Source organism: Ciconia boyciana, chromosome 4, assembly GCF_034638445.1.
Source record: "Ciconia boyciana chromosome 4, ASM3463844v1, whole genome shotgun sequence".
Lineage (NCBI taxonomy): Eukaryota > Metazoa > Chordata > Aves > Ciconiiformes > Ciconiidae > Ciconia > Ciconia boyciana.
In genome coordinates this window covers 61,230,273-61,249,963 of record NC_132937.1, presented here as the reverse complement: position 1 = coordinate 61,249,963, position 19,691 = coordinate 61,230,273, and the positions used below count along the sequence as shown (strand labels likewise).

The window sequence follows — 19,691 nt, the reverse complement described above, 5'->3', positions numbered from 1 at the left end:
GTTTGTTATATGTACAACAAATTAGTACATGAGATTAATTTGCCACTTTGTTCAGCAGTCTTTAGCTAGCATGCATGACCAATGGCAAGAAAGAAAACATCTGCAGAAACAATATATGATAAATAAGCATACAAAGCTGGGACAGTAAGCAAAATTGAAAGCCAGATCAAGCACCACACGAGCATATACAAAACAATCTGATTAACTAAACTGGCCAGATAAGGCAAAATGCCATTACCAGACTGAGATCCAGAGCAACAAAAAATCCACATGGGGCTGCAGAGAGAACTGTAGAAGCCAGGCCCCTCCCAAAAATACCACAAGAAAAAAAGTTAATTCTTTCGGTATCAGTGGGTTCAATGATAGCAGCTGACTAACTGAATGCCTACCAGAGGGAGCAACCAACACCTTAATAACCAGTCCCAAACACATGGTCTTGCCTCCTTGGTACTCGATGAGCTCCAGGTGATATGCAAACTGAAGGATTTTTGAGTGACCTTACCACAGGCTAGGACATGCCTCACTTCTAAGGAGTTAATACACCCGTGGCAATTGCTGCCAGAGCTTACAGTAGTAATAAGAACAAAGTGTCTATTTAGTTAGTTCTCTTTCTTGATTTTCTAATGCTATTTATCAGGTGGAAACAAAAAAAAAAGAGGATGACCTAGGTGGTAATGCTGTCCATATTGTACAGACAACCAGCAAATGCTGTGAAAATGGCAAAACTAAAAACCACCATTCCTCTACATAGAAGGCTCTACTAATACTACTGTGGTACATGCAACTTAAAAACCTTTGACATAGTAATTAAGTGTGAATTTAAAACTTAAAAGAATCTGACAATTTTCATCATACATAAATACATTTCTAATGTAGTTGAAAAAATAATTCTGCAAACATCATAACAATTGATTGACACTTCTAATATTGCAGCTGGAAAGGATCTTCTAGATAGTAAGCATACCTGACTTTAAACCTCAGGAAAAGAAATCACAAAGATGATGGCATCTAAATTGCAACCAGCCTTTAATCAGCACATTAATGAACACTTCCACTATATAAACAATAATTAAAGTACCTCAGAACTTTGCTAATTTTCACATCAATTATCTACAAACCAAAGCCTTATGATCAAGAAACCACAGTGGCCTCTTCCAACTTCCCAGCAAGAGATTTATTAACAGCACACAGTAGCAAGACGTCCTGTTACCAAGACATTTACCACATACTGTACAGGCCACTTACTAAAATATTATGAAGTAATTAATAACACCTGCACACAAAGAAGAGAGCATGTTTGCTTAGTTTCTAAACCAAAAAAACATAACAAACCAGAGAGATGGGATGAAACCATTTCATTATCAGAGAAAATTAGAATATGTTTTATTAACAAAATTCAAAGGCCTGCATGCCCAAGAATTTCTCTTGACATCAAAAGGAGCTAAAAAGGTCACGTAGTTCACAGGAAAAAAAGTTCACATATGTCAAAAGCTGAATTATTCTTCTATTTCAGTTCTACCTATTAGCATCTCAGAAAGTTCTGGAAATGAAATAAACCAGATTCATCAGTGGGATTTTTTGAAATTAAGTCTTGTCCTTTTAAACACAGAAAAATATCTGCAGGGATAGTGAAAGCAAGAGCCATGCATTGGATCTTTCAGATATCTTCCAGAACACAGCCCATGCTCACCAAGCCAGTCATTCCTCTTCACCTGGGATTCTCTATTCTGTGCCTAGGAAAAGGCTGTGTTGTCATCTTTATTAAAAACTTATGTCCTGCATTGGTTCATTTTGAAAAAGGTAGATTAAGGGGAAAGACCCACTAAAAGAAAAGAAAAAAAAGGAAAAAACCCAATTATGTAAAATTTAGTCATATTTGGACCCTGTAAACTAACATAGATAATTTGCAGGCATGTGCTGACATCCACACGGATCTTCAGCAAAATGCATGTTTCCCATATGGAAATTCCACATACTGGAAATTCCAATCTGAATGTCATATATACTCACCTTTCCTCCTCCTCTTCCTCCTCTAATTGGAAGTACCACCCTCCCTTGTCATAGCAAGTATTTTAGTCAAGATATGCCCACAGGATGAGCGCACGTGTACACAACACGTGCACCTACACAGCATCAAGAGGTCACAGACAAGTCTGTTGTGACTGCAGATGGTCAAGAACTCAGGAGAAAGAAATAAAGCCTCATAGGTTTAATTCTGGGCATTTAACAACAAAAGTTTTCAAAGGAAAATCCAAGCTTCCTGGTAGCTTCTAGATGTGCCAGCCAAGAATGTTACAAAAGGCTATGCTGGAGTTACTGGTTTGTATTAATTGATCCCAATCCACCAGGAGACCTTTCTACACCCAGCAGATTAATCTGCCTTCTAGTCCAAGGAGCAGACGGTTGGGTCCATTTAGCTCAGCTTGGTATCATCTCCCACTTCAGGTAAATCAGATCCTGCAGCACACAAGACCAACTGTGCAGCTCACAAGACTCCTTAAACAGGTTGCCTTTTTTTGATCACACCAGACACTAGCATCATTTTTGTCGTGAATACACCATGATGCCTGGCCCCACCAGGAAGCTGGACACAAGACCAACAGCATGATACATGGCCATAAAATGCATTACTGTGTACCATTAAATGCCACACATGCTGGCTCTGCAGCAGCTTCCCTCCATGGCTGTTCCTCACTGGCAGCTGCTATCAGAGGGTGTCACACCCTCCATATAGGCAGTGGAGAAAAGGACACTCAATGGGCAGAGGTGGAAGGAGAAAAGGCATCATTTTTGTGATCCTCCTGCTATTCGTCTTCACTTACAGCTTTCCCAATCCAAATCAGCCCTCCATGAGGACACCTTTGCTCCTTTTCCTTCTTGCCTGCCTGCTGCTGGGCACCCCACCTCCCAGCTCTGCAAAGGAAACTCCAGACTCCAGCAGGTCTCACGTCGTGTCAGAAACACCGAGCCTCTGCCCCTCGTACACAGAGGAGGAGAAATCTCTTCAACTAGTAGGTGAAACCTTTCACCAGCTGTCCCAGGACCATATACAGGCAGCAAAGTTGTATACAAAAAAAGCCTTATTGTTACGTCACTTTTCCACTATCTCCAGATCCATATAAGCTAACTGAAAACAATATGCTGCAAAATGCTACAGACCTAAGCTTGTTCTAACTCTTTTGCATAGCCTTGACAAGTGAACTCAGTAGAGTTTTATCTGTGTGAAGAACAGAGCTATTGCTGATTTGTTTCTATTAGCAGGCAGCTCTTCTGAATTTTCTTCCTATGGTTATAGCACTAGAGTTTGTATTTTTGAAGGAACATAAAGACTTCATTAACCATAAATACCTGAAAAAAAATCAAGGAGGTAAAAATCTTGTGTCTATTGAGCTTGGAAGCACTACTATTTAGTTTAACAAAGGCACATGCATTTTACATAATTCTTCTGTGTTATCTATAATCGGTGTTCTGTTTTCCTGCACATGAATAATGGTACATTCTTAAAGGATCAAGGGAAAAAAAAAAGCTTTATGTGAAGCTCCCAGAATTATTCCATGTGGGGTGAAAGATCACTGAGTGGTTAATATCTCCACTGAAACCTTTTCCTTTAGCAGTGCTGTTGTCATCCAGATAGGTACCTTGTAAAAAAGCACATTTGTTTTTCCTGTCTCACAATAATTTAGCAGTAATTTTATGTTAAAAGACTATTACCGCAGTTCGGGACCTTCATATCCAGCAAGGCTGTCCTCTTGTTGTTGTCATCTATGCAATATAAATCCTGAGTTTCTGTGTAAAACTTGGTCTCTTGAAATTTCTTGATCCACATAATTTCACAGGAACACTTGAATGGATTGTCCACCAATATCCTATAGCAAAAAAAACCAATTTGTTTACAATGCAGAATGTGTCATGCATATAGAAAAAAATGGGGGGCAGGGGGACTCCAAGCACTCAGCTGGGTGAAAGTAGAAGTTGACCCCTTTAGTTAAGAAGGATAAGGAATGCAACCATAGTAACCTTAGTGCAATGCAAGCTGCAAGTGGATAACGGTTTCCATGTAGAGGATGAAACTCTCTTTGCACCAAGAATCCAGACTGTCATAGATTGGAGAGATCACACAGGGGACTCGACTACTATCTCCAATTCGCTGGTGTAAATCAGGAGCACATGGAGAACTGGGCTTTCCATCAAGCTCCATTTTATTTCATAAGAGTCAAGCAGAGATCAGAATTCCTCTCTTCTACGCTTGACTTTCTGCTCAGCTACCTCAGAAAGACCATGCCAGAAATGGTTTACTGCTGTGAGGTGGTAAATTCTTTATAGAGTCAAACAGTCACGGATTATAGGTAAGCTCTAACAAACTCTAATCATAAAAAAGGATTTTACCTAACCTTCAAAATTCATCCGCTACAACACTCTAGAAAATCTCACAGTAAAACCCTGTCATGAAGAAACACCAACTGAAAAAACAGCCCTGAAACAGAAATGTATCATCTAGCTATACGGTATGCTGCATGGAATTTAAACCACAAGTTAGCAAACTTACCAAATTCTAGTTTTAAAATTTAATAAAACTACACAACACTGTAATGCAATAACGTCCAAGTAAAATATGAACAGAAACATCTCAATATCTACGTAAGAAGTTACCTAGTGTTTTTTTTCTCCTACAGGCATAGATGAGATCCAATAAAGCATGTGCAAGTGACTGTTTAAGGCATCTCATTACAAGGAGAACAATTGTTCTTAACAAAATTCACGGGTATTTTCGATGTACAGAAACCAAACTCAATGCTCATAAATGCCTCCTGAGGACATGAAGTGTGCAAATCATGAAAAACTCAGCTTATCAGAGCTGTAACCTGTTCCCCCAAAAGCCATCTGCAGTTCTTTGAGGATTAACAGCTTCAGGGATCATTCTCGCAAGCCTCTGAAGGAGCAATTCGTATTCACAGAAGTCATCTGCTGGACTTTACCACCACCACAGCATGGACAAGAACTGCTTATGCAAGACAGAGTATGAACATTAGGATCCCTTGGGTCAAAACCTACAACACACATTTTCAAAACAGCAAGATTTACTTCCCATCTTCTGTTTCATCATATAACTTCCCTGTAAAAGAGAAATTTCCCTTGACCAGTGGCCGAACACTCCTTTTCTTCCACTGTTTTGCGTTAAACCCACCAAGGGAGTTAGGCACATCATAGGCAGGATGCTGCATAGAGGCATGATGGTCTAGCCAAAACCAGGACCTAGTAAAAGCAAATGATGTGTCTTTATCTTTCTTGCTGTAATTTTACAGCTGCAGCTACAGTTTGTTCTAAAAGAAGAAGTCTTTCAAAGCAGCATCTCCTTCTCTACAATACCTGGTGAATATCTTCTACTTCACCCTATCCTCAATTTTTCATCCCTTTATGTTTTGATTTACAAGAGTGCTAACAACAGGACGCTTGTTCATCAGATTTAGAGGAAGCTCTTCAGAAGCTATTTATGGCACTGTTGTCCTCTTGGATTCCTCTTCCAATACCCTTCTTTCTCTCCTGATTTTCCACCTATGCATTAGCAGCTCATCAACAGAATTGTTCAACTGATACTGATTTCATCACTGTTTTTCCTCCCTTCAGGCCCTGCTTTTTCCCCCCACTTTCTTTCCCTCACTTCCCCCACACCTTTTTATCTCACTTCATCGCAATCTCTGTTTGCACAACTTCAGTTCTTCTGTCCCTACACTCCAACTCTTTCCCAAGCCCACAACACTCTACCTCAATTTTGTATCCTCTCTCTCTCTCTACTTGTCCCCCATCACACATTGCCTCCATACCTCAAATACTACTCAGTTTAACCTTCACACCATCCATTTTTCCCATGTCTGGCTCACTCCCAGTACTGTTCTGCTGCTTCTACTACCATGACACTGAATGGCCATGGTTTAACTCTGGTATTAACAACACAAATATATTCACTCCTAATTCACATCAGCCAGTTGTTTTGCCTCTAAGTGCTATTTCCCTGCCTCATTAAACTTCATTTCCATACATCACATATTTGAAACATTTGATTCTCTCACTCTCTGTCCCAAATCCTTTCTTACTTCTTTCTGCCCAGGAGCAAACCAACTTCTTCAGAAAGATCAGCAACATTGACATTGTTCTGCTTCAAAATCTTTGTAAGCACTCACTCTACCCACAGCCTAAAATAAGCTGTTCACCTGAGAAGGAGAGGTTCAAGAGTGGCTTGATTTGTGCTTTGGAATAAACCCATTACTGGCAGCAGACAAACTGCAAGAAACTGGGAGCAGAGTATGCCTTCAAAATTGCAGTAATTTCCTTTTTTGCATGCTTCCTAAGCTAGAGCACACCCACTCTTACATTTCTGCAACCCAGGGAGAGGGGCAAAGATTACTCAATTTCTCCACTAACTGCTTAGAAAAATTAGGGAGAAGCCCAAGCTTCACACTGTGCACTGGCCTGAGTCCTGTATCTACTTTTTTGAGGTCATGACAACTACAAAATACAGAACCTACGGCCAAGTACACACTAACAATGGCTTTTTGGCAGGAACTAAATACAGCATATGAAGAAACAGGGACTTAAGAACCAAGAGACCTGTGCAGGGCATACAGCAATGGGAGTGCTCTGCAACTAGCTAGCCTCTCCATCAGAGTGCTCGGCAACCGCCAAGTCATGAAAGAAAATTCCTGTGAGCAATGTTCCCTGGGTTGTAAAGATAGTGATTATACCAACTTAATTACCAACAAAACATACTTAAGGGGCATAACCTCTTTTTGTGGCACTGGGATTTGCCGATTTCATTTCTCACTTGCTGAAGTTCACCAGAAGAGGTCGAGGGTTGCAAGGCTGGTGTTGCAATTCTTGGACTGGCGTTTTGGACAACTTCTGACTCTGCTCTGAGCTCTGGGAGAGCACTCTCCCTCTCCTCTGCAGCCCCAGCCCTCCCAAAGCTCCCGCAGGCTCTCTGCAGTCCCACATATTAGCAAAGAATGCACAAGATGACCAAACTTTTGGAATGTATACCAATACAGAAATTCTGCTTGATGGAACAGAGGATAAAAATGTAATATTGAAATAATTAATAAATATGTTTACCAGTGCTTCGTTACCAAATGATTATATAAAGCACAATGCAACTCAAAGAGTCTGAGAAAATAAAAATATTCTTCAATAGCCAGCCATAAGCATAGCAGCTGTGGGGCCAATATAAGAGTACGAAAGGGAGGCTTCATTTGAAGATCTGTAGAAGGCTGTATTTTCACTAGCTCAAATATTTAATACAAACACCAATAGTTTTGTGTGAAGTAATCTCATAATAAAATATTTTAAAGCTAAAGGGAAGAGGCTATTTTGAGCTCTACATTGTTTTAAAAGATACACTTGACCTTCTTGAAGCCCTGGAATGAAAATCTCTCTGTATTTAAGCATCCAGGATTGCTGCTTTCTTTGGATCAGAATTTCATTCCTAATCATTGATGGACCTCTACCTTCAACAGAACAAACTTCAAAGTCTTGTTCTTCCATTCCAGCCAAAAATAAACTTTATTTTAAGAAATGACAACTTACAGATCAGACAAACCCAGATGGCGAAAAGGCTTCTTGGACAAACTTGAGAGTTTGTTTCTGGATAAATTGCTATGGGAAAAGAGAAAGATTGCATTAATTAGAATTGCTTCTTCTTACACTGAAAATACATTTTGTGTCTTTTAAAAAAAATTAAGAACTCAAACCAGCTCTAAAAAGCCTCATTGTTTTGATTTCAGTTGTAAAGAAATGGTGCTCAGTCTTGTTTTATGGTTTGATGGGTTTCAAGGGTTTGAATCCAGTCTGCATCTGAAGTCAAATACATTCAAAATCAAACTCAGCAGGGGTCAGTATCTTCACTTTTAGCACTTCTGTTCACTGCAGAAAAGCAGCAGATTTAATTGTGTTTCAAAAGTATTTTGTAAAGTCCAGGTGTTAATTACATGCTCAATTTATTCATAAGTGAAATGGGTGTATCCCTTCCTTTGATGCCGCACCAGACTCTGTACTCACATAAGCCCTCCTCACATGCTAGCACACATCCACATCAGAGCCTTTTAGTTATTCTTTTCAAATTGCATGTACAATACGCACCCACATGGAAGATCAAAAGGAAAACTGTAAAATGCCTATATTGGGCTTTTTTATGTCAATTAAGCATTTACGGTTTCCAGTGGTAATTAAGTGAAAGGTCCTCTCCCATTATGCAGAGCAAAGAAACGTTCATCTGAATCAGAAATACTCCTCCCCTCCCAGGCTTACAAAATTGCTTTCTCCACCCCAAAGCAAAATAATGCTGTTTTTCTGTAGCCTTATCAGTCCACCAATTAAAGACAGTGAGAGCAGTAAACTGTGTAACTGCCAGCAGTACAGTGCAAATCAGTGTTATGAGCCAAAATACCACATGAGTTTTATGTGGTATTATAAAGGCGCCATAGGGGCTCCACAGTTAAAGTTGCATTGCATTTAAAACCAGGGATTAAACCTCTTTTTTTTTCCCTGACCAAGGAACACAGTGTTTACTTCCCAAACTTTCAGTCCTTGATCTCTAAGTACGAGATAATTTTCAGAGAAATTACAAGTTGGATCTTCTACAAACATTTAGAACAGAATCTTTAAGAGATTTTATTTACTGTATTTCCTCGTTGATTCCTTCTGACAAACAACAGCCTGAAATTGTTTGACTAGTCCTAATGTGTGAGAACAGAACAGATGAGCTACTATTTCATTAGTCAGCTGAACTGGACTGCCCTATAGCAGATGCTGGTGGAAACGCCTCATGGACCCTGGTCAGATATATTAAAATTAAAGTACAATTTGCACACAGGACTGAAGTCATGTTTAAGTAAAAACTGCCACTATAATTTTTTCCCTAATATGTATAAGCCATATGTTGGGAGGTTGAAAGAAAGAAGTTGAATCCTCACACGGACTTGGGCTTTTGTCTCCAGCACCGAGGCAATGTGAAGCACATCAAACCCCATCCCTCCACAGGCAACTCTTCACTTGCCATGCAGGAGAACCCCTCCAGTTCTGACGCTGCCGAGCAGCACATGCAGATGGCCCTGTGGTATTACCAAACGAGGCATGCACCTGCTTCTCTTACCTGCACAGCAACTAAATCCCACCTTTCCCAAAAGAAAACCAGATACACAGTGGGCTTTACCTGCAGACAGGTGCCCATGCCACTCACTACTCTAGTGGGAGGCAGCATACTCCAGGTTGTGTGATGACCAGGTTTGACTCCTGGTTTCCACACAGCAGAGGACCCTGCTCTTCCATACCAGCAGGACTCCCTAACCATCAGACAACAGGTTCCTCCGGGAAATCTCTGTTCAGCTGAAGCCATTTAATTTCGTGTGATCTTCCCTGGCACCCTAATGGGAGAGCCAGGCTCAAGCTCCTATTCCAGACCAAGGCAAATCAAAGAGGATTTGAAACCCTTCTAAATACTGAAGTATCACAATACAAATCTGAAAATGGGCTACAAACATCTTATGTAAGAGCCCCAGCCATCCTCTGAGACAGTATTTCTCTCTTTTTTCTTTTAAGAATGTAACACCTTAAAAATAAAATTTTCAAGAATATCTTAAATAACGACTGACTGTGGGAGAGGGTTTGCTGTTAGTAACCCAGCGTGGACATAAGAGCCCACCTACGTAATGGGCAGGACTGAAGTCCCATCTTTCCTGAAGATTTCCTCCTGGCTGCTTGCATGTTCCCTTGCTCAACTTATGGTCATCTAACTCATCCCATCTCTTCGTGAGGTGCTGAGCTGCCTGCTTCAGAGCTATGAACTCTATCAGACAGCAGACTGTGAGAATTAGGTGCTGCCATAGCTATATCTTCTTGACATTTAGCCTCAGGCCAGTCATTGCTTTTGCAGGATTATTGCAAACCTTTAGGCAGAAGAATAGCCCTTGTTTAGATTTGTGAGCCAGACCTATTGCTCAAATGTCACCAGGTATGTTACTTTCTGAACACTTCATGCAGGTATCAATGACTCCATGTGAGCCAGTGAAAAAATGGGACTGATAATTTAAGTAAAACTATCAAAAGAATAAAGAGGCATTATTTTGTTTTTAACAACTCCAGTTTTGAAAAACCAAAAGCACCTTGATAGCTTTAATTGTCTTTTCAGATTTTTACCAGTTGTGCTTGACACGCGCCACAAAAAGGAAATAAGAACAGTCAGAAAAGTAATAAAAAATTCCTGTGCCTATATTCTTGATCATGGGTTGAAACGTTTAGTACTTCCAAGACTGTAGCCTTTTCTCCCATGTAGTTTAGTGCTTTAAGGTTTTTCAAGCTGACAAGTAATTCAACAGAAATTTTTCAGACTACTGTTACAGATCTATCACCTTAAACGATAGTTAGACAATAAATTTAATGTTATATATATTCTTCATAAACTGAGCACGTTATATTGATTATAGAGATGCCTGCTGTGGTCTCTTTAATTCATGTTAAGTGAAAAAAATCACTACAAGGCTTATTATGGAGTAGTTAAGGACCACACTTCCACTTTCATGGGAAGAGAATATAAATTAGTTCCCCAATTCAACTACACACAAAAAGGTCATGGTGAGCAGCCCAAAGAAGATCCGTCTGGGGTTCTAAAGCCTTTTTTTCTTAAAAAAAAAAAAAGTAATAAAGTCGGGAGTACAGAGCCTGGCTCCAAAGCGATACCTAAGGAGATGACCCAAATTCAGTCAAAAGGGTGCCTGTATTTTACACATGAATATCAAGCTCGCTTTAAACTTGCTAGACCTAATTCAGCGAAAAGCAAACCTGTGGCAATGTGAGGAGTGCAAAAGCAGCCTGAGAAGCTGCATAAATACTCACACAGCTAGCAACACAGGCACAGATCTACTGCCTATACTGCTCCTGGCAAGGGGAGGCAAGTAGGAAGAGCAGGGAACAGATCTAAGGAGAACTGGGGGGAAGAGGTGAAGAAATGGCCATTTTACTACGCTCAGACTCCCTCCACAGGCAACTGTCTGCTCTGCCTACGGCTGAGGCCAGCCTTGTGTGCAAGCAAGGGAAAATCTGCAGCAAGGTCCCAAATGGTTTCATTTGGCTGCCTTACCTAAACCTGAACAGTGTAGAGATACAAACACACCTTAATACTTAGAGCTTTATATATACTACAGTCACAAATCTATGATTCAGCGATGCAATTATACACAGTCTGGCATGTAACAATAGCTATTTTTTAATGTTTTTGGAAATACACACTTGCTGTGAAATGTATTTTTATGTTTAAAGGTATTGACAGTACACCATGGACGTGTATTACACAGGTCCATTAAAATTACTGTTAGCAGCAGATAAGCTTATAAATTACAGCACTACTAAAGTAGGACTGTTTAATAGCTTGTTAAATGTGACTGTTGACTAATTTGAGTCTAAGATCAACAAGAATACCAGAATTAGATGAGCAAGGCTATTAATTACATTTAAGTAATACCTATTAGAGCATTTCTTTTCCTGTTGGTTATGTTATTACTCAAATCTTCTCATCATACATATCTCTAGAAAGATATCTGGGCTACAGAAGTTTGGCCAAGAAAATAAGGTAATGACAAAAAAGGGCTTAAGGAAATGTGCGTTAATAAGTTACTTATAATCTGATATTCATATATGATTCATAAAATAAATACTACGTTCATATAATAAAGCTCCTTAACTACATCAAAAGTTTTTTCAAAGAAGAAAAAGAAAACTGTCATAGTATTCCTAGCAAAATTAAAGCTTATACAGTTACATCAGTCTTCAGAAAAGTGTTTAGAGTTTCTGTTTTCTTTACAGGATAGTAACGAACTGTTGTTTCAAAATAAAATGCAAGACTTCTCAAAGACCTGTACTCGGAGGTTACTCTTGCAAAGTGAAATGATTTCAGCTCTTAATAATTTTCACTGTCCCAACCACAACAGGAGCTGCACTTCATTCCCAGTGCAGTCAACAGGAGTTTTATGGCTGATGACAACAAGCAGTGATTCACTGGGGCTTTCAGAAACATTTTGGTGTGCATCAAGACTTCCCAGAGAAAACAAACAAATGCATTTTTTGCAGGGCTGACAAATCAGCCTCGGCAAAAAGTGTCTTCATACTTACTGCTTTGTCACATGCGTATAGAGCAGGCAGTGCCACCTAACACCTTCCATCTTATCTGGGCTTATCCTGTGTCTGCTAACATCCCACCAAAAGAAAACACAGGACGAGACTGGATAAGCTCCTGGTTCATAACATTAAGTATTCCAGATCAGGATTCCATGTACATCAACCGAACAAATGTCAGTCAGCCTAATTTGTTTCTAACAAGCAGCTTCATGAACTACAGATCTAGTAAAGCCTGCTTACCAACAGATACGTATTCCACATATGACTGCGTGCTCCAGCTGAAGCTCTTCCTGTGGATGAAGTATTTTAAAGGCACCTTGTCCATGTGGGTTCTGTAGTGCAGGTCATATATGCACAATGATACTTTTCCCTTAAGTGGTAACTCTAATAGGGTCTCCCTGTTCTGTCCAATGGTCAGTTTTCAGAAAACCTGTTTACCTGTATAAGTTTTGGTTAGAAGCCACCACTGGGGACAGAGACACTTTGTGACTGCATGAACCCCGTTTCCCTAAGGAAACAGGCAAAAAAGCCTATCAAGAGGATCCCACCAATTGTCTCAGTTACCTTTTGCAGTGTCTACTTGCCCATACAGCTGGGAAGGTCTTCCAAATATCTATTTACAGTGCTCCAAATTAAACGCATTCTTTCTCACCCTATATTCATGGTCATGGAGAGAACTGATTGCTCTCCTCATCATAATTGCTCTTCTTCTAAAGATAAGATGTATGTTCCTTTTCAGTCTTCTCTTTATTGGACTGAACATACTGAGCCTCTGAGCCTCCTTAAATTATTTGCTTTACAAGCTCCTTATAGCTCTGTTGCTCTTCTCTGTAGTATCTTTCAAGATGGGTAGATTCAGTGTCCTAATCTATATACAGTATTCTGATAGGTGCCTTCCCAGCAGCTAAGATAATAGCAAAAGATGTAAAAATCTAACACAAAATTCCTTTTCATCCAGAGTGAATTTGCTCTGTTCTGCCACATTACGCTGAGATTCTATTCCAGCACAGCCACTAAGTCTTTCTCTGCAAATGTGCCTCTCAGCCAGTAAGTTCCTACTGCGCATTTCCACAGCCAGTGCATACGCACTTGGCTTTATGGAATTTCATCTTTTACAACCATAATTCACTGAGCAATTGTTACACAGGTAAACACGCAAATTGACTCTAGAAGATACTTCCCTTATATGGCCAACTGATTACAGTAAAAGCTATTTACTTTACGAATTACTATATGAAGTAATACGTAAGCCTCATAGTCCAACAAGATCTGGTTCACATTCCTCCAGTGACTGTTCCACATTAAGGACAGCAGTTACTGTTTAGGCAGATAGGGACATTCATGTCCACTTCCTTACATGAATTAATTGCCATTCTTTGGAAAACACAGGTGCAGAAAGTTATTCCATTTCATTAGCAAAGCCATCAGCCCTGTGCTCAGTTCAACAGCTCTTCCATATTACAAGGAAGCATCTTACAAGCCTGAGGCTTGGCCTTATGTCTTCCTGATCTCATTAGGACTTTAAAAAAAGCAAGGGGTTAAGTGCTAAATACATCTAACAAAGATGGATGGACTGAAACGCACACTTGAATACTTGGCTAAAAGCGGGTACCTGTGAGGAACTGAGACCCTCACGTGATCTCAATGTTTTAAAGGACTAGATCCACAGTTTTCCATGTAAGTAGCAAAGCGAGCTACTCCATGTCTGTCCCACCAAAAGGCACTACAGTCCCTCAGAGACATGTACTTATACTAAAAAGAAACAAAGTCTTTCATTTTAGCTGATCATTTTTCTCTGTACCTTTATAAAGAACTTCGATCAGTTCATCCTTTATAAATCTAAAGTATAAGTAATCTAGAAAAACACAGTCAAAACGCTGCACTGGCACCAACTCTGCTTCCTGAAGTTCATGAACCACAAATTGCATTTGGGTGTGAAAGTAACCTCATTCTTATATTCTGCTTTGGGTGCATTAGTTCAGATCTTGAGTGAGCTTCCAAAGTGAATCTCCTGATCATCCTCACTTACAGTACTTAAATTCACAGTCATGCCACAGTCTCTGGGCACACACACTGGTCAAATTACATTAGATGTGCTCCGTGCATGTACCTACTGCACCGCAGCTGCTAAAACATGTTCAGCCCATTGAATCAGACGAGAGCTAGTCAAACCCATGTCACTGAGTGTGATGCATAGTGTGACATCATACCCTCGGCACCAACTGACTCAGCTGAGAGAGGCACTCTTTGTGCTACACTACTTACCACAAAAGACACAGCCAGAGGCCACTGTTAGAGACAGGATAATGAACTGGACAGTCTTTTTACCATCCAACGTTATGTTCTTATGATCTGCCAGTTCCTTACCATGCACGTCCTATGTTCTGCCAGTTCCTTACTATACATACCTTATTCAGGGTGCACTAATGACAGAAAATCATTATAAGTCTGTCTTGTTAAAACATTTTATATGAAGGAAATGGTAAAAGAGAGAAATACATTAATAATTAAATAAATTAATATGAGTTGGGCAGTTTTGATGTAGAAGGCAGACGCTATCCTTACTCACATGTATTGTAGGTTGACGTTTTTCACAAATGCCTGACGGGACACAAATCTTAAGCCTGAATCCACCACGGTCCTGTGAAAATAAATAAAAGAATACTTCATTTAAAATATAATAGAAAGCATAATGATAATAATGGTTAAAATAAGAGTGTGGGTGAAATCTCAACAAAGATGAACCACAAGGTCTACAACTGTCCTCTATAACACACAAAGTTAGGCCTACACTCTGATGAGGTCTCTATATGCTTCTATAAAAGAAATAAAGAAAAAATAGCTTTATAAAATATGCATCCCATATACTCACAGATTTTTAAGTCCAACATAAAATCCAACTTCGTTGTCATTGATACTTTCTAATTTTCTCTGGTTTGCGATATAACTGTTGGAAAAGCAAGAAAGAAAAAAGTATGAAAGTGGATCCTTCCATGGCTTTGACTGTTCAGAGATCAAGCACTGATGTCTGAAAGTCAGCAGTGATTGCTGACCTACTACAACTCACACTAAGATCTAGTCAGAGCATCTGCAGAGCGAAAGTGCTCCTTAAAATCTTCCGCATCATTTAAATGGTACTTTGTGGGACAGGGCTGGAGGAGAAACAGTTGAGTTTTACACAGGGGAAATGAAGCCCTGTTTATCACGGAAGCAAGTCACCCTGAAGGCACAGTAAATAAAACTGCATCACAGTGTCACTATTTTCCAGGACATACTTCCCTACCTCATGGATTTCACAACAGCAAAAGGGCCAACTTTAATGGTGGCAGTGGAGTCACCCCACTTACATTGAGGGGGGATCGAACTGGCCTAGTCTCTTCTCTCGTGTTGTTAACTTAATCACTTGTTCAACTGATCTTCTCCCTGCCACAAGTAGTTTCAGTTCTATTTACAAGGTGTGGCAGTAAGAAAACTGAGGAAAGAGAGGCTGTACTTCATCATGTTACATACACAAGCGGAAATTAAGACAAGAGAAACTGTCATAGTACACCAAAGCATTGAGTCCACTCAGACACCATGAATATCTGCCTGAACCCCAAAAGGATGTGGGCATGCAAGCCAGGCCTTTGTGTTATCATCATGTGAGATCTATGAATAACCAGTGACATCCCACAGACTCAAAATTAAAATGTTTTACAGATAATGCATGGGATGATATAGAATCTGTTACCTCTTCTGCAGCAAGAAAAAGTTTCACAGTGCAAATCATGCAGTCTAAGAGGAAGAAATCGGTGGAAATGGCAATTCAGCTGATATTATGGGCAGAAAAGTAAGCCTGATGTAAGAGATGCCTCGCTAAAGAGTCCATGCATTTCAAAGGATAACCCCAGCTCCAGAGAAACTTAAACAGAGACTGACCTGTATTTTCATGAGCATCCAGAACTAACCAAATCTGCAGGTTTTCCTAAAAAGAAGGAGTCTTTCTTTGCTAGAATAAAACTTGTCTTCATTTTAAGCACCTTTTTTTTATTTAAAGGGAATTCTGCTGAATTGGAAAGGCATATTGCTTTCCCAAAGGCAACCCATCTATCTCAACTGGTGTGTTAGTGAAATTCACTATGTGCCCACATCCCAACAGAAGCTTGAGAATCCCAAAAGCTGGGTTGGGCTCTCCTCCAAAGCCGCAAAGCTGACTTGGGCTATGCTCTTGCCAAGTACCAGGAAAAGCAAAAAGTTTCCCCTAATGGGATTCATGTCCCTTGGGAAAAAGAAGGGCAGTAAAAAGACGATGCATGACACCAGACAAAGCACATTACTACAGCATCATATGACACTGAGTGCTCTGCAGGACTTCTTAGGATAAGATTAACATGGTGTACCCCATGACAAGACAATAGAGTCCTTCGTATTTTGTGTTTCCTTCCTTGGATTTTCTAAGGCAATCTGATTTACTCCCTTGGGTTCACTAATCTATTTTTCTGTTTGTTGGTTGGTAAATGTATGTATTTTGCCAAGTAAAAGCAATGAAGTAGTTTATAAAAGACTATCTGTTCTTCCACCTGAGGGTCCTGCAAATGAATGATCATACTTCCTCTGAACCTGCCCTGAAGAAGCATTCATAATTTAATTAAGTAACACCTTCTCCATCACTTGGACCTCATCATGCTAACATAAAGTTATGCACGAGGTATCGAAGATACCTTCCTCATCCTGCCCTCAGTGTTCAACCAACGAGAATCCTGTCAAGACCAGACAGAGATAGGGAAAACACAGAAGAGCAGGAATTGAGGAAAATAGGCAGAGGAGCACAGAGGGAAAAGAGACTCAGAAGAGTAAAGGAAAAGAAACTGAGTGACCAGTTGTACTAGCTGGAGATTAAGCCATCAAAAAAACATCCGACAAACACTGCCAGAACACAGGTCCATCATTTAAACGCACTTATCACCCATCCAAATCTGACATTGCAATTTTAATCATAAAAACATTTAACCAAAACCTCCCACTACAAGAAGCCCCAGAACTTGACATAACTTACAGCATCACACAAATACATTAGTATATCATATCCTGTGGTAAGCCTCAGCCAGTGTAAAACAGCTCAGCTCTGCTGAAGTCAATGAAGCTACCACAATTTACATCAGACGAAGATCTGAGTATGAGCACATAACCTATATAAAAAGATCAGTGTTGGTCCATTAGGGAACAAACCAAAAGTATGATATTTGGGAAGCAGCAGCAGCATGAATTTATGATGTTTTCTTTCCTTCTCTTATTGCATCCCTTAAAAGAAAAGCGAGAGGGGGCATACTTTACTCTGAGCTGGTACTAGTCTCTTTATGGTGAATGATTTATGATTCCAGTTCCTAACTGAAATAACCAAAATAAACCACTGATTTTCCATAACCATACTTCAGGTAGGGACCCAGAAGAAATTCTGGCTAAGTGCGACTAACTCAAAACAATAACTGCTCCTCAATACATTTGTAAAAACACTCTCAGTACAGAACATGACAGTCAAGCTAATTTCACGCAGTTGGAGATCCTTGAAGAAAGAGTGGTCAGATGTAATTTACCATAAACAGGTCACGTCCTCTTACACTTCCTTACTTGCTTAACAAGTCTGTTTTAAGTTAAGCCTTTGCAGCTATTTCATAGCAGTGAGAAAGAATGGAGTACGATGACTGTAGCTGTACACTGTAAGGGGAAGTTGTTCTTCTGTTTAATTTAGAGGGAGGTTTGAAATAAAACCTCTCCCTAACTGAAGTCTATTTTTACCTTCTTCACAACCACTCCACCGTGATGTTACTTATCATCAAACATTAATACTCTAAAAGCTCTGACTTGCAGTGGGCGACGCTGAGAAATGTAATTTGCCTGCCTGCCCTTAAGAATATCCACCCTGTTCTTTAACTGAACGTTTTTATTGTAGCACGGAAGAAAAACATCCTGACTCACAGCTGGCTGCAGTCACGTGAGGAGCTTGGAAGCACACCACAGCGAAGTGCAGCACCGCCAAAACCTGCCTGGATAGTACCCAGCCGGATCACACGAATCAGCTCACCAATGCCGACTGCTGCCTCTAAACCAAACCCGCAGCTGCCTACAATACTATTCGCTTGATTATACTATAGCATTCTGCCTCTCCTTCAATGAGTCATCAGTAAACAGTATTTGTTTTCAGACCTTTAGTTTCATCTCCCCTTTGTAAGCTACTGATTAATTCTAATAAAGGCATTCAGAATCAGACACCTACTGACTGCACATTGCAACCTACAATAACACGTTCATCTCGGCACACTCCAGCAGCTATTGAATAATGTCACACACTCATACTTCACCGCTGCTGCAACATTCTGGAAAGGTTATTTTAAAATCCTATCATAAAAGAGTTAGCTCCTCCAAATAAGTTCTCCTTTAAGAGGGTGGTCTTCACTTCTGCTCATTACACATGTGAAAGACTACGGATACAGTCTGTAAAACGTCAGTGAAGCAACCCCTGAACTGCAAGAGCATGAAGAGAAAGCAGGTTCTGCTCTTTAAAGCGGTCTAGATTATTTTGCGCCTCAATAGCTCAAAAAAGAAAAAGGATTTCACTCTAACTTTCAAATCTTTTCCTTAACCTGAAAAAAACTGGTCAGCAGAAGTATGCCTTCCTAAGTTATTTGGTTTACTCTGGATTAATGTATGTTAAGGTATACTACTCCATTTAGAGCTATAATGACATGCTGGAAAACTAGCGTACACTAGTCTTAACAACATAGATGCAAGCAAGTAACACTGTAATTCAGCTCCAGAAGTATTTCTGTTGCCAGAAAACTCCCTTTATGGGAAACATATTTTCTTAACACTCCAAAAAATAAATCAATTATATGTTTAGCTCTGGTTCAAACAGCTGGGAAAATAGTTTTTAAAATTAATAAACATTCCCTGGTGAAATGTTTCTGAACCTTGGGAAAACTTTATACTCTGAGTTATTTTTTCACTAAATCTTTAGGGAAAAAGGCAGCACACTCCAGACATTGAACTGTCAGTAGACAAATTACCATTTAATGACAGGTCACGTATGTCCCTAGTCTACACTACTGTGAAATCTGTATGGCAACATCGCCAATTAAACACTGCAAAGTTCCCTAGTGCTGTATTTTCTTACAAACTCAAATGTCAGACCAAGTTCATCAAAAGCTATGCTAAAAGTTAGGGACCTTTTCAACACACCTGGGCTGATTTATGGTTATGCATCAAAATCATGCAAAATTTGTAAGCTTGACATAATACTTGATGAAACTTGGCAGATTCAAATGGGTTTCATTTGCAGTCCCTCTGAAACCAAATTTAAAATAATGCTTGAGGGGTGTGAACTCACATAGTTTGAAAATGAAGCATAGAGCTACACAATGTTGCACATCAGGAATGCCAGGTTTCAGACAGATGTAGGGACCAATGATATAATCTCCGCTCAACCAAGAAATCTTTCTACATAGGACCAAGCTCGCCCTAGGAAGGAAACTCTAACAGCAGGCAATGAGCATGAT

At 39.8% G+C, this 19,691-nt stretch overlaps 1 protein-coding gene across 4 annotated transcripts in view; it reads right to left on the bottom strand.

Moving 5' to 3' along the window:
* NTRK2 (neurotrophic receptor tyrosine kinase 2) overlaps nucleotides 1-19,691 on the bottom strand; it is a 201,126-nt gene that overhangs the window by 168,167 nt on the left and 13,268 nt on the right. For all 4 annotated transcript variants that reach the window (XR_012042107.1, XM_072859245.1, XM_072859244.1 and 1 more), the window contains exons 2-5: nucleotides 15,032-15,106; nucleotides 14,729-14,800; nucleotides 7,579-7,647; nucleotides 3,712-3,866 (exon numbers count right to left, since the gene is read on the bottom strand). Coding sequence is in view for 3 of the 4 variants with exons in the window: in XM_072859245.1 (XP_072715346.1) it covers nucleotides 3,712-3,866; nucleotides 7,579-7,647; nucleotides 14,729-14,800; nucleotides 15,032-15,106 (371 nt within the window). In the remaining variant the exon portion in view is untranslated. The remainder of the gene's footprint in view (nucleotides 1-3,711; nucleotides 3,867-7,578; nucleotides 7,648-14,728; nucleotides 14,801-15,031; nucleotides 15,107-19,691) is intronic.